Source organism: Phoxinus phoxinus (assembly GCF_949152265.1).
Source record: "Phoxinus phoxinus genome assembly, chromosome: 2".
Taxonomy (NCBI): domain Eukaryota; kingdom Metazoa; phylum Chordata; class Actinopteri; order Cypriniformes; family Leuciscidae; genus Phoxinus; species Phoxinus phoxinus.
In genome coordinates this window covers 48752516-48779420 of record NC_136877.1, presented here as the reverse complement: position 1 = coordinate 48779420, position 26905 = coordinate 48752516, and the positions used below count along the sequence as shown (strand labels likewise).

The 26905-nt window shown below is 42.0% G+C and overlaps 3 protein-coding genes across 3 annotated transcripts; 1 reads left to right on the top strand and 2 right to left on the bottom strand.

Moving 5' to 3' along the window:
- Window positions 1–1293: 1293 nt before the first annotated feature.
- LOC306988006 (low affinity immunoglobulin gamma Fc region receptor II-like) lies at window positions 1294–7601 on the bottom strand (the record flags this gene model as incomplete). The annotated part of the gene is made up of 6 exons (XM_079592704.1): window positions 1294–1363; window positions 1569–1685; window positions 5645–5917; window positions 6025–6276; window positions 6541–6576; window positions 7571–7601. 6 exons carry the CDS (start codon window positions 7599–7601, stop codon window positions 1329–1331), a joined length of 744 nt encoding a protein of 247 aa, XP_079448830.1. The 3' UTR covers window positions 1294–1328.
- Window positions 7602–15029: 7428 nt separating this feature from the next.
- On the top strand, window positions 15030–16070 carry LOC306994683 (histone H1-like; the record flags this gene model as incomplete). The annotated part of the gene is made up of 2 exons (XM_079605411.1): window positions 15030–15293; window positions 15731–16070. Exons 1-2 carry the CDS (start codon window positions 15034–15036, stop codon window positions 16068–16070), a joined length of 600 nt encoding a protein of 199 aa, XP_079461537.1. The 5' UTR covers window positions 15030–15033.
- An 8773-nt stretch (window positions 16071–24843) lies between these two features.
- LOC306987998 (contactin-2-like) lies at window positions 24844–26678 on the bottom strand (the record flags this gene model as incomplete). The annotated part of the gene is made up of 4 exons (XM_079592692.1): window positions 24844–24991; window positions 25099–25215; window positions 26163–26435; window positions 26543–26678. Coding segments are annotated over 4 exons (570 nt in total), but the record flags the coding sequence as incomplete, so codon positions are not given.
- Window positions 26679–26905: the final 227 nt, after the last annotated feature.

Genomic DNA, 26905 nt, shown 5'->3' with positions numbered 1-26905 from the left:
TGGTTATTGTTCAAAGAAAAGAAGGAATGTAATAGATTTGTGTGATTGACAGTTTGAGGTTGCCACCTTGTGGGTGATTATTGCAAAGGCAGTTATTGTGTTAAGTTTTGTTTTGACCAACGATTATTGGTGTTTTTACCTAGCCAAGCGGCACCTGTAGTTGGCAGTCTGTTCCCAGAAGTAAGACAGCGTGTTTCAATAGTAATTCTCAGCCTGTTTATTGTCCCACGATATACTACACAACCATATATCTCTACCTTTACATTATTTACATGTTGATTTTTTAATGTTTCCCCTTACTCGTCACAGGATCGCTGACGGCCCCAGATTATTATTGCTCAAATTCATTACTCGTTAAAACATCACACTCTTACTTGATCTGGACATACTGAGCATCATTAGAAAGGCTTAAGACTCCAGCATCAATATTTGACCACTGTTTATAATTAAAATGGTTTGCAGCGACATTAATTTCTTAATTTATGCCAGGAGTGCAAAATAATTAATCTGTAACGTTCGTTATTTTGAATAGAAATCATCACTCATACAACATTCTTTCACCACTTCTCCGGTTTATTTGTTTTCATATACAATATCAGAGTAAGTCAAGCCCGTTTCTGAAAGAGAGGTAACTTATACTCAGAGTCAGTTACCATGGTAACTTACTCTGTGAACCTAACCTGGTCGGGAGCAGGTTTTCTTCGGCAAACACAGGGTTCCTTGTGGTCTCCTCCCATTTTTTTAATGAGGAAGCGGTGCTTAAACACCTCATTCATTCTTTCGGTACATTTATTCATTGCTGTTTGTATCGGGTTTTTTTTTCCTTCACATTTTTGAATAAGATGGAGTCTATATAACTATGTCTATATGTATGTCATGAGTGCATCACTTGCCAAAATTGGGGGTGACTTGAATCCAATTACTGTAAATATGTTGGATATAGGATTTTAGTGACCCACAACAGACTGGGCTATCTGACCAATCAGAGCAAAGTAGACCAATCACAACAGACTGGGCCATCCAGCCAATCAGAATAGAGTAACTTGTGAAATTAGGGATTTAGAGAGATTGATTCATTCATTGAGTCTTTGAGAATCATTGAAAAATGTGGTGATGTGCAATGTATGAAAAAAATGTACGTTTTTTTTTTACCTTTGACATGATGCATGTAAGCCTGTTGTATGAGACTTTAAAAAAAAAAAAGAGAAAACTTTCAAATAGCATAATAGGGTCTTTAACCCAACACATTATAAATATAAGTGAATAATGTTGAAAAAGAGAAAAACAAAATGGGATTCATTCATCGGGACAGCAGACTTTCGCTCCTCTCACTCAGCATATTGATTGATCTCATCAGACTGTGCTGTAAAACACACAAGATATGAATAAGTGTTATTTATTCATAGTTATGGTAGATCTGGTTAAATTCATCTATGGGAGAACAGATCAGAGAGGGAGAGAGAGAGAGAGAGAGAGAGAGAGAGTGAGAGAGTGAGAGAGAGAGAGAGAGAGAGAGAGAGAGAGAGAGAGAGAGAGAGAGAGAGAGAGAGAGAGAGAGAGAATCTCACCATGAGCTCTGTAGCATTTGACTCCTATAATGATGGACACGAGCAGATATGGAGAAGCTGCCACTAGAAAACTGAGCAGTTTGAGAACTGGGAGAACTGGCAATGGAGCTTCTGAACCTGAACAAATAAACACAACCAAACATTTCATCATCATCAAAAGTTCCCTTTCGAGGGAACTCGCGATGCGTCGATGACGCTTTGGGAATGCTCCCAGCGTAAATGCGTCTGAAGCATCTATGTCAACTAGTCCAATGGAAAGAATGAACATCACGGACGGGTGACGTCATGACGTCAAGACATAAAAGTGCATCTGGTGCAACCGGTATTAGCTTCTGTTGCCTCAACAAGCGATCTGTGTCAAACCTGTCTGTCTTATTTACTGTTGTCTGTACGATTGTATTTGAGTGAAAGAATGGCAAAACAATTATACAAGCTCTGTGGTTCCCCCTGCCCGCGTTATTTAACGGGTGGGGACACACACCAGCTTTGTGTGATGTGTTTGGGAGGGGAGCGAGGATGCTGATTGCCAATTTTGTGAGAAGCTTCAGCTTTGCATGCTCCGCTCCCGCATGTCACTTTTTGAGGAAAGTGGCCAGGCTCGCGCTCCTCAGGGTGCAGGACCCGCTGCTGCTGAGGCAGCACGGAGAATGCATTCCTGGGGATCGCAAAATAATTTCTCAGAGAGGGTGGAGACGGGTCCGAAGACCTTATCTCCTCCCTTACCTGGGGGATCCAGTGCTCTCTACGGTGTCGGAAGCCCGCGCTGTGACTTCTTCCGCCCGGGGAGAGAGCCCAATGCTTCGGTGCCCTAGCTCTGAGGAGGTAGATGTGCTAAGCGTTGACAGTGACACAATCATGGGGGAAGAGGATTCACCACCTCTTTCCCCAGCATATGAGGAACTGGTGGAGGTGATTACTAGGGCTGTAGATAAACTACATATTGAATGGCCAGCCGAGAAACGGGGCGCTCGTCCCAAAAGCAAATTAGACGAGCGCTTCCTGACCGCTAATGTTTCACCTCCATCACAGGGTCTTACATTTTTTCCCGATCTACACAGTGAGCTGTCAAGATCGTGGAATAAGCCATACTCGTCCTGACTTTACTCAGCCCTCAAGTGCATGTATATTAAGAAATAAGGGGGTTGAAAGAGTATGGTTATGGGGCGATGCCCCGGGCCGAACAGACGCTTACAAGCTATCTGTCTCCCGGTTCAGCATTCAGCCCACTAGACTAGGGCTGAACGATATTCGATTTTAACATCGACATCGCGATGTGCGAGTGAGCGATAGTCACATCGTCGGAACATGCGATGTGAAGGGTAGTAGCACAGTAGCACCAGCGGGAGATATTACGCGCTTCATGAGGCACGCGCGCGGTCTCTTGCTCTCTCTCCCTCTCTGCCTCTCTGCCGTGCACGCGCTGCGCGGTTTGGAGCACGTCTCGCGGGCGCGCTCGCTCTAGATTCCGGAGATTTTAACTAATTCGCGGGCCATCAGTGAGCCGCTATCAATATGCGGGAGACTCCCGGAACTTCCGGTAGACTTGGGAGGTCTGTATCTATAATAATATCGGCATTAGAATTATAGATTTTTCATTAGGCTATTTTTTTGGTGCTCCCTCAGCTCTTGATGCGCGTGGTGGGAGTGGTGACGCTGACAGAGGCGGTAAAGCTGCTGTTTAAATGTGTTCGGCTTTTCTGTTTACAGAAACATGTTCTCTAATCTGTTTAGAAGATTTAATACAAAATATATTAAAGCTTTATATAATTTTGTTTATTTCATATGATTATGGTGACCAACACCAACACTGTTTTACTTTGGCTAAGAAAAGTTGACTTAAAAGATTGTGAACCAAAATGCTTAAGTTGTTTTATAAAAAATATATTTATTTTAAGTTATATTGTTGTAAACCAATCAGGGGGTTGGTGTAAAGCTGCTGTTTTATTTAAAAATGTGTTCTGCTTTGTGTTTACAGAAATGTTCTAATTTTGGAATAAAATATTAAGTGACCTTTTTGTCACTTGTAATGAAGCTTGCTTATTAGTGAAATTATTAATATCATGGAATGGTAATTATTGTCTTTAGACTGGAGTTATGGCTCTCAATATCGCAATATATATCGTTGGGGAAAAAAATATCGCAATGTAATTTTTTTCCAATATCGTGCAGCCCTACACTAGACCATTAAAAACTACTTTGAATCAAGTAGTTGGGCGTGAGCAGCCCCAGTCGTCTAGCTCCTCATATCGTGCACAGCAAAAAGAGTGCACCTCCACAAAAAATACTGGAAGCAGACCCAACACTCTCAGCCAAAGCCTTCAAAGCAGAAGCCGGATCTGAGGACCGTTCTTCAGGCTAAGAAGGCTTCGGCTCAAAAGAAAAGCCGGTGACACCACCGGTGTCAGACCAGGGAGGGCAGCCCTGACCGGGGTGGAGCGGTGTACACCTCAGTATACGGTGCCCGTTCCACCTCAGTGCCCTCAGGGGGCCGTTCTACCAACTCCGCCACCCTTGGTGCCTCGGGGCGCAGCGGCTTCCAGCGAGTTTCTGGCGCAGTGTCAACTCGACATTGCGTCAGACTCGCGCCCTCTGAGGGGGTTTCAAAAACAGTCAGTTCGGGTGGTTCCTGCCAGTATGCTTCAGGTCCCAGTACTGGCTGTCTCAATTACACCAGAGGCTAGCCTCGAGAGACTGGTTACCTTAGTAGATTTTCAGAGTGGAAGAGAGTGAAAGAATCTGCCAAATATATCTCAGTGGGTCCTGCCGGATCTGAGGACCGTTCTTCAGGCTAAGAAGGCTTCGGCTCAAAAGAAAAGGTCCTGATGCCACCGGTGTCAGACCAGTGAGGGCAGCCCTGACCGAGGTGGAGCGGTGTACACCTCAGTGTACAGGATTCTCCGTGGAGAAAATCAGAGCAATTATTTGTCTGCTTTGGATCACCCAAGAAAGGTCTTCCAGCCTCTAAGCAGACAATTAGCAAGTGGATAGTTGAGGCTATCTCCCTTGCTTACGAGTTCTCTGGCCAGCAATGCTCTTTAGTGGTCAGAGCTCTTTCCACTAGGAGTATGGCGGCCTCTAAAGCCTTATTATCTGGGGTTCCTCTCAAGACGTTTGTGATGCGGCGGGCTGGTCCTCACCGCTCACATTTGTCAGGTTTTATAGCCTGGACCTGGATGCTGCCCCAGGGTCTCAGGTGCTTAGTGTTGAGTTTGACAACAGGCTGACACTCAGGCATTTAGTAATTCTGGCGATTTGGGTATTCTCATTCCCAAAGCATCATCGACTCATCGCGAGTTCCCTCGAAAGGGAGCGTCTCAGGTCACGACTGTAACCATAGTTTCCTGAGAAGGGAACGAGACGAAGCGTCACCCTGCCATACTCCTTGCATCCCTGTGATCGACTTGGTTCCGCAATTTTGAAGCTAATGCCGGTTGCACCGGATGCGCTTTTATCTCTTCCTGGTCATGACGTCACCCGCCCATGACGTTTATTCTTTCCTTTGGACAAGTTGACATAGATGCTTCAGACGCATTCGCGCTGGGAGTGTTTTCAAAGCGCCATCGACGCATCGTCTCGTTCCCTTCTCAGGGAACTATGGTTAAAGTCGTAACCTGAGACGTTTTCATGATCAGAAAAACATTTGATTCTATTGCCATGTAGTTCCCAGTGAAGTCAAGTTCAAATTAACACTGATTGATCTTCAAACCAAGCAACACTAAAGTTATCAAATGGATCAGTTCAGTCTGAAGAAATTATTTGAAGAGATTCTGCAATTAAAAAAACAAACTTTTAGCAAAGTTTTGAGGTATTAAAATGTTGGTTTGGTTTGCCTGTATTTAACATGGCGTAGAGTTTATTTACAGCCATCAATCATATCAGCCGTTGCTCATCTGCCACAATCAACACTCTTATTATTTCTTAAAAGCATCATACAATCACTCAAGTTAATGCACATATTCTTTAAAAAAGTTTTTTTTGGATTTGTTAAAGTGTAGAAATAAAAATGATAAACTGATTCGAGATGTTTGTGTCTGAATGTAGTCAGATTGATGTGAAGGAGAGATTCTCACACTCACCTGAAAGCGTCAGTGTAACTTCATCACTGGTGTGTGTGTGTCGTGATCCTCGCGTCTCTCTTCCACTACAGCTGTAATGACCTGTGTGAGATTCACTAACTGAACTGATGCTGTATTCCTGTGATTGACTGACATGAATCTCTGAATCATCTTTATTCCAGCTGTAGGTCCAGCTCGTGACGTCGGGCTCCTGTATGTCACATGTGAGAGTGACCGTCTGTCCTCTGAACACTCGTCCGTCAGGCTGAACACGCAACACAGCTTTGGGTCTCTCTGTGAGAAATTTACTGTGTTTAATTTAACTGACAGCACATGATACTGGTGATGGATGACATTCATTTTCATAATATTCCTTTTATTAAATCAGATTGGCACATTACCTCTGACTGTTAGCGGGACTCTTGGAGCTTGTGTTGTGGAGTTGTTTTCTCTTACTACAGCACAACCGTACTCTCCTCCATCAGAGACTCTCACATCTCTCAGTGTTTCTGTCTCATCACCAGATTTTATTCTCTGGAAGTCTTTGTACCAGAGAATCCTCCGTCCAGTTGAGTGTCTCACGTCACAGCTCAGAGTAACTGTGTCTCCAGTGAACACTGAACTCTGGGGCTTCACAGTTACTCTGGGTTTGCCTGTAAATATTTCATGATGATCTTGAGTTATACAGCCTTCAGTCATAATCTATCACTGCTTATGTTTCCTATCATTTATATTAAACATTCATTTTCATACAGACTTTTCATACTTTCATAAAGAATTTTTTTTTTCATACACAGCTCAGCTGTATCATAGGACTCAATAAGTGTCATGAACACTCGACACGCTGCTATAAATGCTTTCTGTTCCAATGTGTTATTGCATATAAGATTTTAAGAAAATATAAATGTATAAATCACCTTGAGTTTGTCCAGAGCGGATGTTTGAAATCAGCACTAAAAAGCAAAAAGAGACAAAACACACACACACACACACACGCGCGCGGTTGGCGAGATAAATTAAAACGGGCTCCTGCAGAATACTTTTTTAAAATAGAAAGTGACAATGTTGCAAAGATGCAAGAACTCTCTCTTTCACATCTATATAAGGCAGTCAATAATAACTGGAGATATTGAGCATGAAAGAGGAAGTGTGAATAAATAATCTTCATTGCTAAGAATATGTTATGCTGTCATGATCATGTTCACTGAAGCCACAAAGTGAAGAGAAGCTCAACCCATTGGACTGCGGATATTATTTTGCGTGCCATCATCAGTGCATCATTGGTCATTGATGTCAGCACATCACAATAAGAAGATACACTAAAGATCTACTATGCTAAAGATCTACAATGCTAAAGATCTACTATGCTAAAGATCTACAATGCTAAAGGTCTACTATGCTAAAGATCTACTATGCTAAAGATCTACAATGCTAAAGATCTACTATGCTAAATATCTACTATGCTAAAGATCTACAATGCTAAATATCTACTATGCTAAAGATCTACTATGCTAAAGATCTACTATGCTAAAGATCTACTATGCTAAAGATTTAAGATACTGAAGATCTACTGACGACAACAAAGTAACTTTACAGAACATTACAGCGTGTCTGATTCAGCACGAACCATTCAAACCGCAAACTGAACGACTGAAGAATCACAGTAATGATCAATATACACTGATCTCAGTATCTTTCACATTAACACACACATTGTAAAAAATCGCCAGGAAATTTACAGGATTAAAGAGTATTACACATTACACACAGTTTTTACAATGAATTAACAGTGTGGATATCATGAGCTACAGATGAATTTGATACTCTAATTATAGCAGCATGAATGAAAACAGATTCAATACATAAAAAGATGAAATACATATGAACAGCGATTCACTATCATTATACAAAATGTGCAAATGAAGCGTAAATGAGATATATACTCACAGAGCATCAGAGGAAGTGAACTGAGCTCCATACTGATCTATTAATGACACGCTGTCAAACACACAGTCTGTCTTATATAGACTCAACACTTCCTGAACACACACAGAGAAGAAGTCACAGTGGCTTATACTTCCCTGATCTCAGAACCGAAGAAGAATTTAGAACAAAATAAAGAAACAAAAACCATATCGCCTTTTAAGAAATTGTGAAAGAGTTCCTCATAAAGAGCCTTGAATACATTTTAAGAAATGTCTCATTATGTTCATATGTTAGCAAATCTACTATAGCCAATTAGACTGTGAGAACTCAGTGATTCATTTCAGTGCTGGATCTGAATTGGGCTTTATGCAGATCACTTTAAACCAAACATTATGAATTATTGTCAGACTAGTCAAAATATGTATTGCCAAATGTTGACAGTCTCAGAGCCTGAGGAAAGGTAAGTATAAAAACAGCAGTGTTACCAAGAATTTCTGGGTGATTTTGCAACACAACCACCATGTCCGGTCCACAGCCACTTTTATCAGTTTTCATCTCTGTAGAAGGAGAGTGTGAGATGTAGGAGTGACTGGCATGTAGAAGGTTTATATGCGATAACATCAGAGGTGGTCTTTACAATGATGATCTGTGTATGTGATTCAAAGTGAGACCCATGGCAGTAAGTATTCTGACTGTCATTGTTTTGTCCCTTGATTAGAGTCTGAATTAGAAACACAGAGCGCCAGTGGAGAACATGTCAGAGCAATGACAGACTTTCTTCCGCTCGCAGGCCTCTGACGGTCACTGTGGTTGCAGGCGGTTGATATATATACATTTTTTATTTATATTTCTATTTGCATCTGATTAATCACCTCATTTATCTGATAGTAGGCGTCTCATTTTTTGAGTAAAAAAACCCATTATTTTATGAATAATTTTCACAATATTACATAAAATATGAAACAAATGTGCACTGTTGATCACACAAGTCTACTTTAATGTTTCACCAGGAAGTTTGTTTTGAAAAACTTTTATTTTGTACAAAATGGCACAAGGTTATAGCCTACTTGTCGTGTTCCTGGTCAAAAATGGCCGTCCATTAAGTGAATGGGAGAGACTGAAAATAAGAGAAAAAAATAGTTTTCAGGAACATGTTCATTATATTCATGTATTCATATGTGCATGTGAGCTTGCACACACACACACACACACACACACACACACACACACACGCACGCACGCACACACACACACACACACACACACACACACACACACACACACACACACACTTTTGTCGCAGCACAATGGTGAAGAAGCTCTCTGTGCATGATGTTCTTCATCAGATCATTGATCAAGATATAGTGAGGTATCTCTGAAGGTATCTATGAATCTCAGAAGAAAAACTACCTTGCCTCGTGGGGATGAAGACCGGGACAAAGTTACATCTTTCGACCAGAATGTAGCCGTAGCATCAGCTGGGCCCTCATCATCAGAAGACTGCTGCTCATCAGTTGTTTCGAGGTCTGTAGCATGTGGTGCCTTCTTCTTCTGATACGTCTTCTAATGCTCCTTCACTGCAAGATCCATCCTGCATCGCCGCCTCCTCGACTATACTCTCATTCCTGCGTAATAATCAAAGGAGTAATCCATCTGCCGGAAACTGAAGCTTCCCCGCGAGCCGCGATTGATTAGCAGACCATCACCTGTTAGCAATCCATTGACTCCCATTCATGTTGGCGTCACTTTGACAGCAAATAACTTTACATCTGAGGCGTTTAAAGACTCCATTTGTCCATTATTTATTTCTAAAGAAACACAACTATTTATAAAACGCTCCATTACCTTGTATCTTACTTTATGGCCCCGTAGAAGCAGTTTTTGTAAAATAGGCTAACGATTGCGTCATAACCACTCGACTCTCTGTCGCACAGTCGAGAAATTACCATATAGCAGGCGGAGAAGCTTGCAAGCAATCGGGGGGACGTGGAGGCATAAAGTCTGATAGAATCAAGGGAGAAGCCCATAGAGAGTGATGAAGTTGCTCCTGATGCTAGCTCATGGACAGCTAATGCTCACGCTCTCCGTCTCTGAGAGATTCCGAAGGGAATGATTAAATTTATCTCGGCACAGCTACTAGAAGACTGACAGCTGTCAGACAGGCTCACGTCACATCTACGTCGTCAAGCTCAGTTTGAGTCTGCGCACTTCGCCCGGCCATCAGGAAGTGAGTGCTTCTAATTTACTTCACTTTTCTCCGTTGAAACCTATGGGGTCGCTGTGTCCAGTTTATATACTGTCTATGGTTATAATCAAGGAACTGATGTGCTGCCCATGGGTGCAGCAGGCGCAATGATATTACGCAGCGCCTGTAAATAGACAGTATATAAGGTAAATAGTCCCCAGCTCGGTAACTTCCAACGTGACCGGCATAGTTTGTAATATCATTGCGCTGCTGTACGGCAGCAGTTCCTTGATTATTACGCAGGAATGAGAGTATAGTTCCTAGTCATATTGGCCTAGAAAATCGCAACTTTTCATTTTCTGTCGGTCTTAGTACACGACATAACTACAGAAGAGTCAAGTTTTAAATAGAAAAAAAAAATATCGAAACTCTTTGGTCCTTTTTTTAAGAGAGATGATAACGGTCTTATTAGATTCAATGATCTATGCTAAGCTATGCTAAAAGTGCTACCGCCAGACCCGGAGATCAGCTGAATGGATTCGAAAACGGTAAAACTGTTTAACTCTAGGGGAGCTGGAAAATGAGTCCTATTTCCAAAAAAAGTGGAGTGTTCCTTTAATAAACACACTGACGCTTGTGAGCTTGATAATGGCAGTGGATTGCAACCATCAGTTTGAAGGTCAAAAAAAGTGAATCCATTCATCATAAATGAACTCCACGTGGCTCTGGCGGGTTAATAAAGAAGCAAAGCGATGAGTTTGTGTTAAGAATTTTTTTAATATTTATAACTTTATAAAGTAAAATAACTAGCTACAATGCTGATATTTACGCTACGCACTATACGCTATTTCTGAAGTCACAAGTTGTGTAAGTTGTGCTTTAGGCGTAAGTAGACTGGCGGTTTGGCCAGAAGCTAGCATTTTACCTTGTAACCTGTTAAATATGGATATTTTTCTTACACAGAGTCATGTTTTATTGGCCTTTATTAACCCCCGGAGCCGTGTGTAGGACTTTTTAGCTTCACAAAGTCATATACACCGAGGATGGCTTCAGGGTGAGTAAATCATGGGCTAATTTTCATTTTAAAGTGAACTAGAAGATTGACATAAGAGACTTCTCATAGATCTCCTGCATGGTCCTTCATCCAAACAAATATCATAATTTAGGTTTCTGGTTTAAAGCACTGATTTATGAACTCTCATGTGAAAATATATCAATCAAGCACAAAATCTCTAAAATGTGCATATTTTGTGATTTATTTCCTAAAGAGGCAGCAACCTACAGTATACAACAATCATAAACAGATGTTGGTGTCACAGGTCGGGAGGGGCCAAGCCAGACTGCACCCACCCCTGAAACCCGGGAACCACCTCGAGGAACATGTCAAGGACCAGACAGACAAGGGAATAGAAGACTAACAGTTTTCTTTATTAAGTTAAAAACAGTAAATTGGAAAAGTCCCAATTAAAATCTTTCTTGCCGCCAGAGGAAGTTCGGTAGTCTTCTGGACCTTGGAGGGGAGAACAATCGTGGCAGGCCTGCGGCTCGTTGAAGGGGGATCAGGGGGAATACCCACACCGTCTAGGTAGGTCACTGGGTAAGTACTCTTTACCGAACTCAAGAGGAGGTCGTGGTTACACGGACCCCATTCGGGCTGGAACCAGGTAGGTATTCAAGTGCGGGGGCAAAGCAAGTCACGGATGTTGCTCCGGAGGTAGGTACTCAGGGGACGGCTGCCTCGGACGGGACGCAGGTTGACAGGTGAACGGGCGGACCGGGCGAGGAGAGGAAACAGGTAAGTATACCCCGGTAGGTGTCCTCTACGGGGCGTCCACCAGACGGGGAAGACACTTCAAGCGAAAAACTCTACTTTGGCTGTGCACTGGAACAATACAGCAAGGTTAACTGTTCAACAGTATATGAAACATTCGGCTGAAATACCTTCTTTGGAGACAGCGGGTGAAAGACTGTAGGGGGAGAGTGCACAGCAGACTACTATTACTTCTCCACACAAAACTTCACTCCATAACACCAACCGTGTGAATCGTCACTTCAGGCACTGCATCTCCACTCGCACACCATGCGTTCGGGCCAGCACTCACCCACCGGTCTTTCTCCCACCAGATCAAATCCCGTCTTTTGTAAGGGCTCAACTTCTCTCCGAAGAAAGCAGAAGACAGTTACAGCTATTGTCACACTCGGCAAAGGGGAGGACAGAAGTTGGAGACAGATCAACAATTCACTCGGTGTAGTAGTTCACTCGTGCCACACACTTTCCAAACTGTCAACACCACTTCAGTGTTAGTGCATATAAACAACAGATCCAATACTCATCACTTTGCATCCTTCCCACTGCTGACGATATTCCTTGGGTTTTCGCTGACAAATCCTTCACTCTCTTCTTTCTACTTCTCAGCTTCGATCTTCGCCCGCTCCACAGCCCAGCCTCAATAAAAAAGAGCAACCCACTGACAAACACAGTATCTCACGGGAGGAGAACCACACTAACAGTCTGCTTCCTCTCTGTTTTAAAGCCCCATCAAGATACGTGTCCCTCTCACAGCGCTCCCTGTAATTACTCCACACCTGCTGTCAATCAGGCAATTGGCCTTGCTGCCATGGCAACTGATTCACAGTGCATAGAGACAGACGTTCACTGGAAATCTCTAATTAACACTGCATTCACAAGGAACTTAGGCCCTGTCCACACGGAGACGCGTTTAGCTGTATACGGACAAATTTTGTGTCGTATTGGCGTTTCGTCCAGACGGATCCGGCGTTTTGAGAGACTGAAACCGCTATTTTTTGAAACCGGGTCCCAAAGTGGATAAATCTGAAAACGACACGCTTGCGTTTTCGTGTGTACAGCCAATCCGTATATTTTGTGAAACGATGATGTCATGTCGACTAGTCGGACACTGCTAGTCACGTAACAGCAACAACACCTGCCGACTGCTTGTATAAAAATATAATATAATGCTGCAGAAGCTACTGAGCCTCTTTTATTACTTTATATATTATTTACTTAAATGTATTTTCATTGTATTTCTTTATATTTTTATTATGCTATGGTGCTGGTCTGTTGTCTGATTAAGACATTTCGTATTTTGTAGGGATGGGCATTTCAAACAAATATAATATTCGACGATCACTGGGAATTATTTGATTATTAGGCTGTTCAAAAAACGCACATGCTAGCCGGCACAACAGCGCTCGCTCAAATTCCACTCCGACATTACATTTCTCAGTAAGCCTGTTGTAGCCATTAAAGAAAATGTATTTAGTTTCATATTTATGTTTAAATAATATGTTATTTTTGATTTCATCTATGTTGATTTATGAAAGTGAACAGCATGAGTAATCATAAGATGCGCAATATAGCGGGAGACATCATTTTGACCACATTAAGTTTTGTTTTATATAAAGCTGGTTTGTATAAAGCCTTTCTTTAAAGTGAATTTCGTTTTGTATAAATTGTATCTTAATTTTAATCAAAGTTTCATCAACCAATTGTCTGGATTTAATAAATAAGAAGCAAATATAGCTGACAATATAATCATGACATGGACGCGCCGGCGCAATATAACTTGCATTGCTCGTGAACTGGAACTCGTCTCATAAATTAACCGAAACTCAGAAATATATAGAATGCTTGAAATGTCTACTTTTAAACTGTTAAAATGTCTCCTTGCTATATTTGACTCATTCATTACTTTTGCCGGTTCTTTGTGGCAAGCTTTATGAGTCCGATAACTAATTGAATATCGTGATTCGTGACTCATCCCTATTGTACCAGGCCATTTATGGTTGTTCATATTGTTTAATAAAGTTCTTGGTAAAAGAGAAAAGAAGAAGCTACTGTGCCTAATTTATTGTATACAGCGCGCAGGTTTATGCGCATGCTCAAAGTCTTCTTCTCCGTTTTTATTGTATCTATATGGCAGAATTACAGCGCCACATACTGGTCTGGGATGTATACTACATCGTTTTGAGTCGGTTTCAGTGGTTTCGTGTGTATGCAGATATTTCTTGAGACGACGCCGTGTTTACGGAATTATTTTTTAGAACGAGGCAAAAAAAACATCGGATAGGGAAAGCTCTGGCTTCGTGTGGATGTGGCCTTAGTCCCGTTCTGATTTGTCACACCGTGACATAGGCATGTCTAATCATGTCAGTGTTTAATTTAATAACAATGAAACTTTAGTGTTTGAGAAAAATACATTTGCATTAATGAATTGTTAATGAAATCACGACCAACATTCTGTTATGTTATTATGACAACATTTTTTAAGTTTTATTTATCAGTTCAAAAATATCTTAACTATGTAATCAGGTGCTGTGATTTTGAACTTTATTCAGGGTTCTTGCATCTTTATAACATGTGGGAATCATCAGTGATCTGAGATGCAGAGCAGTTACACAGACATGTGTGTGTGCTTCAAGCTGCACAAAACAACTTCTGAATGAAACAATCCACAAGTCCCTCAGCGATCTTCCTTACATTACAGCCACTGTCAAAGTGCTAGTTTAAAACCAGCATGACACACTTCATCGTTTACCACTGTTAATACACACAATTACATGAAATACACACGCATCCTTGTTCATTACAGATGCTCGATTTGGGTTTGATCCAACGATTCTAAAATAAATGTTAATTTTTCATGTGTTTTAGGCCACATTTACACATAGCCGGGTATTTAGAGAAACGAATATTTCCCCCCCTCCGTTTTCAATAATAACATCGTGCACACAACCCGCATAAATACGCCGTCGAGCGCCATCATAACTATGCCAAACCTATGGGCGGCAGTGTAGAGAGAAGGATAAAGCCATGCAAGCCAATCAGAATCCTCAGAATCGACAAGAGAGAACCTAAAACCCCGTTTCTCCCAGTTGACACGACAACATATAACCGGCGTTTTCAGAAATCTCCACTTTGGCCGGAGTTTTTAGAAATAATCGTTTTCTGGGATAAAAACGCCGTTTTCGTGTAAATGACAGGCCAAAACGCAGAGAAATATCTGCGTTTTCCCATCGTGTAAACGGGGCCTTAGTCTTCAAATAAAGTTCAATATCCCTACTCGATGTGTACGTTGTTTTTAATCTACTTAACTATTTTACAACTCCAGTTTTATTCCAAATATGAAAGGAGAAAACGCAAGCAAAGGCGTTAGTGGAGAGCAGACGCTGAACAGAGCTGGTTGAGTCTACACGGTTCTCATGCGGCGGTTAAATGCGCAGCGGCTCATTGTTGATCACAGTCAACTGTGTGAGTCCAGATTCACTCTGAGAAATCATGGCAGAAACCGCTCCAGCGTCCGCGACCAAAGCGGCCAAGAAGAAACCAGCAGCCAAAAGCAAGAAGCCGGGTCCAAACGTCCGCGAGCTGATCGTCAAGGCTGTGTCCGCATCTAAAGAGAGGAGCGGGGTGTCCCTCGCCGCCCTGAAGAAAGCGCTCGCTGCCGGCGGATACGATGTGGAGAAGAACAACTCCCGCGTCAAGATCGCCGTCAAGAGTCTCGTTACCAATGAAACCCTGGTCCAGACTAAGGCCTTGTCCACACGAACACGGGTATTTTTATAACCGTGACTTTTTTTACGCGGTTCGCCCGTTCGTCCACACGGAAACGCAGTATCAGGTCACTGAAACCGAACATTTTTGAAAACCCCTGCCAGGGTGAGGATTTTCAAAAACGCCGGTGGAAGTGTTGTCGTGTAGACAGTAAAACCGGAGTTTTTGCCTTGCGACGTCAAAGTGTGCGCCGTTATCCGCTGTGTTTGACGTCAGATTGTGCGCCGCTGACGGCTTCTGATTGGCCAACGTGGCTTTACGGTTAGGGTTATATCGCCGCCTGCTGGTGTGGAATGCTCTTGACGGCGCTTGATAGCGTGTTTTTGCGTTTTCATGTAGACAGAGATTTTTTCAAAAACGCAGGAGGAAAAACTCCGGTTATAAAAATACCTGTGTCCGTGTGGACATGGCCTAAAGGAACCGGCGCCTCGGGCTCCTTCAAGCTCAACAAGAAACAGAGCGAGACCAAGACAAAACCCGCCAAGAAAGCGGCTCCTAAAGCCAAGAAGCCCGCAGCCAAGAAACCCGCTGCCGCTAAGAAGCCCAAAACTGCAGCAGCAAAGAAGCCCGTCGCTAAGAAATCCCCGAAGAAAGTGAAGAAACCCGCCGCTAAAAAGGCAACGAAGAGTCCCAAGAAGGCAAAGAAACCGGCGACTCCTAAGAAAGCAGCCAAGAGCCCAAAAAAGGCAAAGGCAGCCAAACCCAAAACTGCGAAACCTAAAGCAGCAAAGCCTAAAAAGACAGCAGCCAAAAAGAAATAATAAACTTTCCCCCCCTTTTTTCCAAATCAAAAAGGCTCTTTTAAGAGCCACCCACTAATTCATAGCAAAGAGCATTATTTTATAAATCATCTGTTCAATGAAAGTGTCGCGTTTCAATTACAAATTTGCGCGATTTTTTTTTCTAAATGGCGATAAAAAATATTTAAAAAATATATATATTTTTATATTTAAAAAAAAAGCCCCTTATAGCCTAACTTACTTGTGAGCGGCACATGTGAGTTGTTTTTTCCTCCTATCTGCTTTGAGGTCTTGATTGTGGCATTTCTTTGAGGTTTAGAATCCAGTATTCAGAACCTGAGCTTCACGTCAACCACGACGAGCCAGAGCTTCATCTCAGCCTCGACGAGTCAAGTGCCGAACCAAGCTAAGTTCACATCAATGGTGTGGTTGTGGTAGGCTGCCCTTAATAGCAAAACGTGTTTGATGTAGGCTACGTAGCCATATTATCACCGTTACTCGTGCCTTAAAGGACAAGTTCGGTATTTTACACTTAAAGCCCTGTTTTCAGATCGTTCCTGATGAAATAGAACGGTTAAAGGTATAGCAGAGGATTTTCTTTTTCCGGGTGGGTAACCTATACTATTGGTCCACCTAAGTGTCAATCATTCTGGTGATATGTTTACGTAAGGTTGTCGTACGTGCTCGTCCCCATGTAGTTTTCGCTTTCTGGTGTATTATGTGTGATGAGTTACGGTTTCAGCCATTCCTTTGAAAATGGCTGAGGGTCGAAAGAGAAAAAATGTATAAGAAGTGTATGATAAGAAGAGAAAGGCCGCAGAATATAGAAACAAGACCAGAGTGATTTTGGGTGAATATTTCACACGCTGGCGTGCGCTAAAAGCACATGTTGGGCTTCCCACTGATGCCGCAGTCGCGAAGATTCTACTAGACAGGTAAAGTTTGTCATGCTATTTAGAGAAATCCATTTAAAATCACTGCTAGTAAAAGTTAATGTAAGCAAATAGAGTGTTGCGCATGTGCATTTTTAAAAAAATTGGAGAGGGCGGGTCTTTTCTAAAATTAGGAAAGATCCTCAGCTATACCTTTAAGATTGATATTTGGACACATGCTGCTGGCCCGAGAATTTCCGGTTTCTGTGGTAGCACCCCCCCCCCCCCCCCCCCCCCCACCTCCACAATGGCTGCATAGATGCACTGGAACAATCCTTCCTAAAACGCATTAAAGGATTAGTTCACTTTTAAAATGAAAATTCTGTCATCATATACTCACCCTTAAGTTGTTTCAAACCTGTATGAATTTATTTCCTCTGCTGAACACAAAGGAAGATATTTAGAAGAATGTCGGTAACCAGACAGTTTTTGGTTCCCAATGACTGCCATAGTATATTTTTTTCCTACTATGGCAGTCATTGGGAACCAAAAACTGTCTGAGTATATGATGACAGAATTTTCATTTTAAAAGTGAACTAATCCTTTAAACTTTCATTTACAAAGACGTGTGGTCAGGGGTGTTCACTGATATGCTCACACAAAAATGGCTGCAAAAGATGCTTTCCAACAGGTGTTTTACCATTCGTTGTAAAACTGTGGACCTATTTTTCCTCACACCCGTACATTCTTCCGTTGAGAGCTTGAATAATAGACACTCCAGCCCAGTTGGTGGCGGTGGAGTAATACCGTACCTCACAGCACATCCAATACAAGTCAATGGAGTTGGACAAAAACTACGAATAAAACCTGCTGGAAAGCATCTTTTGGAGCGATTTTTGTGTGAGCAAATCAGTGAACACCCCTGACCACTCGTTGAGTTTCTGTAAAAGAGTCTTTGTAAATGAAAGTTTAATGTGTTTTAGGAAGGATTGTTCCAGTGCACCTATGCAGCCATTGTGGAGGTGGGGGGGGGGGGTGCTACCAGAGAAACTTCTTGGGCCAGCAGCATGTGTCCAAATTTCAATCTTAACCGTTCTATTACAGACTTTAAACGCAAACCTGTGATAAACGCTGATGGCGCTCACGTGCCCATCAAGAATGAATTAATTCTATAGTTATGTGCGTTTGAATATATATGCGCAGGTTTGTAATTCCCTGCAAACCATGCCTAAACAAACTACTTGTCTTAAATTTTTTAATATTTTATTTGATCACTTCAGGGTAGGTACGCGAGCCGAATTTCTCCACAACGCTTTATCTGTAGTGGTATATGGATCCTCCATAGGGAGAGGCTAGTTGGCACTTAGGCTTGGAGGGAGCCCGGTCTACAGGGTGTCACGTGGTTTTCGTGCATCTAACCTGGACATTGCCATTTGCCAACATCAGACCGAAAATATTGCAAAATCATTTACTATGGTGATAAGCATATGGTGATTTTTCTTAAGTATTTAAGTATTTGAAATACTCAAATACACTCCCTCAAAATATTTTGTTACAAACTACATTTTATTTTTCCCACACCTGCAAAATACAAATTACAAAATACACTAAAGTAATTAAATACGTATTTAAAATACATTTAATTGAAATACTGCCCATGTCTGAGCGTAAGATACCATGGCAACGAACACCGATTAAAGCCGAGCTGCTTTTATAGTACCTAAAACCCAGGGTTGGCGGAAACTAAGCTGAAACTGAAGCTAAAGCTAAGCTAAACCGGCTTCATGGTATAGGCCCCTGGAAGAGCTTCTGAACAGATAACCAATAGGCTTTTTGGTTACACTTTATTTTGATGGTCCATTTAACACTTTCTGTTGTTGGCTTTAAGTAATGTTGCACCTACATGTCTACTAACTCTCATTAGAGTGTTAGTAGAGTATTACTAGACTGGTAGGGTTGGTTTAGAATAAGTTGACATGTAGTTGCAAAGTTACGTATAGTCAGTATAATGTCTGTTGGAGGAGCATCACAAAAAAGAGTTAGCAGATATTAAGCAGAACTCTCAGTAGCAGAAGAGTAGCAGAAGTCTACTAATACTCTAATGAGAGTTACTGACATGTAGTTGCAAAGTTGCCTATAGTCGACAGAATGTTCAAAAGGGAAAAAACTATTTTTTCACAAAATAAAGTGTTGCCGTCTTTTTTAGAAAGGAGAATTTAAAAGATAAAAAATAAGCAGTAGGGAAAATCGATAAATTATGAATATTTTACTGCCGTTGTGAGAATAACATGTAATCAATAAAAAAGTAACTGTAGTCTGATTACAAGTACTTTAAAACATAATATAATCTAATTACAAGTAATTAATTTTTGGAATCTGATTACATAATCCAGATTGTATATAATAAATTACTACCCAGCGCTGTGTAATACCAAGCCAGCAGAGGGAGCCATCACCCGAGTACTGACTGAGCGCTCCCTCTACTGCTTCTACATTCTCTTCCTGTTTGGGACTACTTAAGCTGTGACCATGTGCTTTCTCATCGCGAAGTATTGCCAGTTTTACCTGCCTTACCAAGCGTTTTCCCTGTGATTCTGATTGCCTTCATGTGTATGATTTTGCCTAGTTCTCTGACCATTGATTCTACGGATTTCCCTTTCTGGATTGTTTGCTTGTTTGGACTGATATCAAGGTTTGACTTCTCTGCCTGGTTTCTCACTAACACTTCTTGGATTATTCTTGGGATTGTCGAAAGATCGGACTGCTTTCCTGTTATTGACCCTCTGCCTATTTCCATGTGTTTGCTGGTTGTTATTTACAATAAACTTCCGCATATGGATTTTAATGCCGCCTCAGCGTCCTCGTTACAGAATACTTCGCCTACCATGAATCCAGCGGAGGTTTCCAATTTGCAAGCCGCATTCGCTTACCAAAGCGAGGTTCTGAAGAATTATCAGGAACAACTTACAAAGTTACAATCTGTCAACGAACACCTGACGCACTACGTACGATCTCTTCCTCCTCCCTCGCCTTCAACGGTAAGCTTTGCTCTTCCTAATAGGTTTGATGGATCTGCTGAACAATGCAAGGGATTCGTTCGACAAGTAAAGCTATATTTTGAGTTCCAACAAGATCGATTTGAATCTGAGGAGAAGAGATGTGCATTTGTCATGACTTTGCTTATGGGAAAAGCCCTCGATTGGGCTTCAGCGGTGTGGGATTGCGATATCCAACTCAAGAAATCGACTAAGTATTTTTTAGATCAACTTCAAGAAGTTTTCGAATATCCCGCAGGGGGCAAGGATATTTCAACACAAATTATTAATGCGAAACAAGGTAACCGCACTGCAGCTGAGTATGCTATTGAGTTTCGCACACTGGCAGCTCAGAGTGGATGGAATGATGTCTCTCTTAAAGCTACCTTTTACAACAGTCTCAATGTTGATCTGCAAACTGAACTCGCCTGTCATAGAGAGGATTTATCATTTTCAGAACTTGTTAATCTCACCATCAAGATCGACAATCTCATGAGACAGACTCCTAAGCAACGTACTAATAGAACAGTTTATAATAATTCCCCTATCAGCCATCTCCCAGTTGAAAAATCATCTGTTGAACCCATGCAACTTAACGTTTCTCGATTGACTGAAGAGGAACGAGCAAGACATCGACAAAATCATCTGTGCTTCTACTGCGGTGAGCCAGGCCATCGCAGTATCGGTTGCCCACTCAAGGCCAAGTCTTCAACAGGGGTAAATATTCACAATTTCTCTGTCCTTAAAAGTAAGTCGCTTACGCTACCTGTCACTATAAGAACGGATACTCTGTCTCTTGATCTCACAGCGTTAATTGACTCTGGAGCAGCTCTGAATATCATCAACAAGAAAATAATTCAGAAGTATAATATTCCTACCCAACCATGCATTCCACCCATTCAGATCAAAGCCATCGACGACACTCTCATCAATCAAGGTATCCAATGTCAAACAAAAACTTTAAAACTTCAAACCGGTTTGTTCCATCAAGAAAACATCACCTTGTATGTCGTTGATTCACCCAAATACGAAGTCATCTTAGGATTTCCTTGGCTCACCATCCACGATCCTTCCATTTCCTGGTTCCAAGGGGAATTAACTCACTGGTCTCCATTCTGTTTGATGAACTGCCTTTCAATTCCACCACAACCATGTCTCACCACAAGCATTGAAAGTCCCGAAACCCAGGTAAAAGTATCCATCCCCAGTCAATACCAAGATTTGTCTGAAGTTTTCAGCAAGACTAAGGCCACACAACTTCCTCCACATCGTCCATGGGATTGCGCCATTGATTTGCTTCCCAATGCCATGCCTCCCAAAAACAGAGTTTATCCATTGTCCAGGATTGAGGATCAGGCTATGGAGGAATACATTGAGGAGGCTTTAGACTCTGGATTCATTCGTCCATCCACATCTCCTGCAGCCGCCGGGTTCTTCTTCGTGAGTAAAAAAGATGGTGGTTTAAGACCCTGCATAGATTATCGTGGACTTAACAATGTCACAGTAAAATTCCGCTATCCCTTGCCTTTGATACCTCCGGCTCTGGAAAAACTACGAGAAGCCACCATTTACACAAAACTAGACCTACGAAGCGCATATAATCTCATCAGGATAAAAGAAGGTGATGAATGGAAGACCGCATTTCTCACCACTAGGGGGCACTTCGAGTACCAGGTAATGCCCTATGGGTTAGCCAACGCCCCAGCTGTCTTTCAGTCCTTTATAAATGAAATTTTCAAGGACTTCATGAACAAGTTTGTTATTGCCTACATCGACGACATTTTGGTTTATTCCAAAACAGAGACTGAATATGTTACTCATGTGCATGCAGTATTATCCCGTCTACTGGAGAATCAACTCTATGTCAAAACTGAGAAATGTGAGTTCCATGTCCATCAGACATCTTTCCTCGGCTATCAAGTTAGTCACCAGGGAGTGAGGATGGACTCAACCAAGGTCCAAGCAGTCACGGGTTGGCCTCAACCCACTACCATTAAGGAGCTTCAGAGATTTCTTGGCTTTTCCAACTTCTATCGCCGTTTCATCAGAGATTACAGCACTATAGCCTCTCCGCTCACCTCACTCTTGAAAGACAAACCCAAAAAACTCGGTTGGAGTGAAGAAGCAAGTCATGCTTTTGCCACCCTCAAGTCAAGTTTCACCTCCGCTCCCATCCTGAAACATCCCGATCCTGATCTGCCGTTTGTCTTGGAAGTGGATGCATCAGACTGCGGTATAGGAGCCGTTCTCTCCCAACGTCAGGGACAACCAGGCAAGCTTCATCCATGTGCATTTTACTCCAGAAAACTCACGAGTGCGGAGAAGAACTATGATGTTGGTAATAAATAATTATTATCCATGAAAGCAGCCATTGAAGAGTGGAGACATTGGCTGGAGGGCGCTCGCTATCCGTTCCAAGTCATCACCGACCACAAGAACCTTGAGTATATAAAGGGAGCAAAAAGACTTAATCCTCGCCAAGCTCGATGGGCCCTCTTCTTCACTCGTTTTGATTTCACCGTTACGTTTCGACCAGGCAGCAAGAACAGTAAGGCAGACGCACTCTCCCGTAGGCATGATCCTCCTATAGAGGATTTCAAACCTGAAACCATTCTACCACCCACCGTCATTCTGGCTCCAGTCTCATAGGACATCATGGAAGAAATTCAACGCAGACAAGAACAAGATCCGCCACCACCACAATGCCCACCAAACAAACAATATGTACCCCAAGACATGCGTCATCAAGTACTCCAATGGGTTCATACATCCATCAGCTCAGGACATCCAGGTATATCACGCACCCTACATCTGCTAAAAAACTCATTTTGGTGGCCATCAATGACCAAAGACACAACCATCTTCATCAAATCCTGTCAGATCTGTGCCCAATCCAAGACCCCCAAGGAATTACCCTCAGGCCTACTTCAGCCATTACCCATCCCACAACGACCATGGTCTCATCTCTCTATTGACTTCATCACTGACCTGCCACCATCTGACGGATTCACAGCCATTCTAGTCATCATCGACAGGTTCTCAAAATCATGCCGGTTAATTCCATTAAAGGGATTACCTGCAGCCATGGAAACCGCTTTAGCTCTCTTCAACCATGTTTTCCGCATTTATGGCTTACCTGAGGACATTGTCAGCGACAGAGGAACACAATTCACCTCCCAAGTCTGGAAAACGTTCTGCAAACAATTGGATATTAACGTTAGCCTCACGTCTGGATACCATCCTCAGAGTAACGGCCAGGTGGAGAGACTCAACCAGGAGATTGGTCGTTACCTACGAACCTATTGTAGTAGGGAACAACATAGGTGGTCAGAGTTTCTTCCCTGGGTTGAATATGCCCAGAATTCACTCACTCATGCATCTACAGGCCTCACACCCTTCCAGTGTGTCCTGGGGTATCAGCCCCCTATGTTCCCGTGGTCGGGTGAACCTTCCTCGGTTCCGGCAGTTGACGACTGGATTAAACGTAGTGAGAGGGTGTGGGACAGTGCTCATGTGCGTCTTCAACGGGCTGTAAGGAATCAGGAGATCCAGGCCAACAGACGCCGACGTCCACACCCTCCCTACGAATCTGGACAGCGGGTCTGGCTCTCTACGAGGGACATCAAGCTGCGGCTGCCCTGCAGGAAGCTCAGTCCAAGGTACGTAGGCCCTTTCAAAGTTCTCAGACTTAATGAATTAATGAGGTAACGTACCAGCTGGAGCATCCTGCTAACTACCGTATCTCTCCCTTTTTCCATGTGTCCCTTCTCAAACCGGTCCACCCGGAGGCTGACCCCGGCCAGATGACCCCAGAACCACCGCCACCCTTGGATGTAGGTGGTATGCCCGCCTACCAGGTAAAAGAGTTACTGGACTCTCGTTGTAGAGGGGGTCAGCTCCAATATTTGGTGGACTGGGAGGGCTATGGACCTGAGGAGAGGTCATGGGTGGCCGCCAATGACATTCTGGATCCATCGCTCACGGAGGAGTTCCATCGAGCCAGACCTGACCGTCCAGCACCCAGACAGCGGGGACGTCCTCGCCGAGCTCCAGGAGTCGCTCCTAGAGGGAGGGGTTCTGTAATGCCAAGCCAGCAGAGGGAGCCATCACCCAAGTACTGACTGAGCGCTCCCTCTACTGCTTCTACATTCACTTCCTGTTTGGGACTACTTAAGCTGTGACCATGTGCTTTCTCATCGCGAAGTATTGCCAGTTTTACCTGCCTTACCAAGCGTTTTCCCTGTGATTCTGATTGCCTTCATGTGTATGATTTTGCCTAGTTCTCTGACCATTGATTCTACGGATTTCCCTTTCTGGATTGTTTGCTTGTTTGGACTGATATCAAGGTTTGACTTCTCTGCCTGGTTTCTCACTAACACTTCTTGGATTATTCTGTGGATTGTCGAAAGATCGGACTGCTTTCCTGTTATTGACCCTCTGCCTATTTCCACGTGTTTGCTGGTTGTTATTTACAATAAACTTCCGCATATGGATTCTAATGCCGCCTCAGCGTCCTCGTTACACGCTGAATATAATTTATGTACTGGGAGAATTTTATTAACCACAATGACCAGCACAAGCACTCTGTGACCCAAAACCAGTGACTTTAACTTAATTTTGTGTCACTTTCCCAAAACCGACATCAGTGATGCTTTTTGAAGATATATTTGAGCTTCTCAACTGTTTGTCGAAGATGTTTGCTTCTTTATTAAATAAAGCAGAAATTCAAGACATATAGTGAAACAAATAAAGACTAAAATGATAGCTTCATATTAATTACAACATTATTTTGGCAAACAATGAGGATAAACACTTGAAAATTTACTTCAATATATTAAAAAAAATCAATACAGGAACGATTAGTGAAGCTCCAGCTCATGCAGTTTATTTAAGCCTTATTTATGTCTAAGTCAGACACATTATGAATATAAGTGAATAATGTTGAAAAATAGAAAAACAGAATGGGATTCATTCATCAGGACAGCAGACTTTCACTCCTCTGTTACTGCATATTGATTGATCTCATCAGACTGAGCTGTAAAACACAAGATATGAATAAGTGTTAATTATCCATAGTGATGGTAGATCTGGTTAAATTCACCTATGAGAGAGAGAGAGAGAGAGAGAGAGAGAATATCTCACCATGAGCTCTGTAGCATTTGACTCCTATAATGATGGACACGAGCAGATATGGAGAAGCTGCCACTAGAAAACTGAGCAGTTTGAGAACTGAGAGAACTGGCAATGGAGCTTCTGAACCTGATCAAATAAACACAACCAAACATTTCATCATCAAAACTCGTTAGATTTTAGCTTATCTATAATACAAAATAATGTACCCTCTAGTCTAGTGCCTCCAGACTTTACTTTTTTTTTTACTTTTAAAACTTTCGATTAAAAAATATTCTTGTGTCATGTCAACCCGATCTTGATTTGAATCTTTGCTCTCTGACTGCTATTTTGGAGTTTGACAAATTTTATCCAACTTTTAAACCAACATTTATTTACAGTCATCAATCATGTTTCTGTCACTGTTCATCATTTATATTTTATACTTTGAAGCATCATTCAATTATTTTTCAATGCACATATTATTTCAAAGTTTTTTAATAGCACTTGTTTTGTTAAAGTATAAAAAGATACACTGATCTCAGTGGTAATTTTTCCATGGATGTATAATTTGTGTCTGAATGTAGTCAGATTGATGTGAAGTTGTGCTGAACACACTCACCTGAAGGCGTCAGTGTAACTGGCAATGGAGCTTCAGAACTAGAACCAACTAAACACAACCAAATTATTTCATGATCATCAACTTTTCATGATCAAAACACTGTATAAAATTAATGAAATTCTTTTTTCATCAAATGCTCAGATTTTACTTTTTATTCTTGTTACTTTCAATCCCTATTTTAAGAAAATCCCTGTGATTTGTAAGGCATGTGAGGCTCAGTGAAGTCATTGATTTGAATTTCTTTCAATTGGCCGCCATCCTGGATTTTGATAACAGCAAAGACATCAACAAGCCACACTAAAGTTTTCATATGGACATTTATGTCTCTTATAAAAAATTTTTTTTAAAAAAGCACAAATAATCTAAAGCTGACCTGGAAATTTTAGCAACGTTTTGGCCTATTAAGATATTAGAGTTGGTTCGTTTTTATGTCTGAATGTTCAGATTGATGTGAAGGAGAGATTCTCACTCTCACCTGAAAGCGTCAGTGTAACTTCATCACTGGTGTGTGTGTGTCGTGATCCTCGCGTCTCTCTTCCACTACAGCTGTAATTCCCTGTGTGAGATTCACTAACTGAACTGATGCTGTATTCCTGTGATCGACTGACATGAATCTCTGAATCATCTTTATTCCAGCTGTAGGTCCAGCTCGTGATGTCTGTCTCCTGTATGTCACATGTGAGAGTGACCGTCTGTCCTCTGAACACTCGTCCGTCAGGCTGAACACGCAACACAGCTTTGGGTCTCTCTGTGAGAAATGAACTGTGTTTAATTTAACTGACAGCACATGATACTGGTGATGGATGACATTCATTTTTATAATATTCCTTTTATTAAATCAGATTGGCACATTACCTCTGACTGTTAGCGTGACTCTTCGACCAAGTGTTGTGGAGTTGTTTTCTCCTACTACAGCACACCTGTACTCTCCTCCATCAGAGACTCTCACATCTCTCAGTGTTTCTGTCTCATCCCCAGATATTCTCTGGAAGTCTTTTAACCAGATAATCCTCCGTCCAGTTGAGTGTCTCACGTCACAGCTCAGAGTAACTGTGTCTCCAGTGAACACTGAACTCTGGGGCTTCACAGTTACTCTGGGACTGTCTGTAAATATTTCATGATTCGATTGAGTTAATATATACAGTCTTCAGTCATCATCTATCACTGCTTATGTTTTCTATCATTTATATTAATTATATTAAAAATACTTTTTAATAC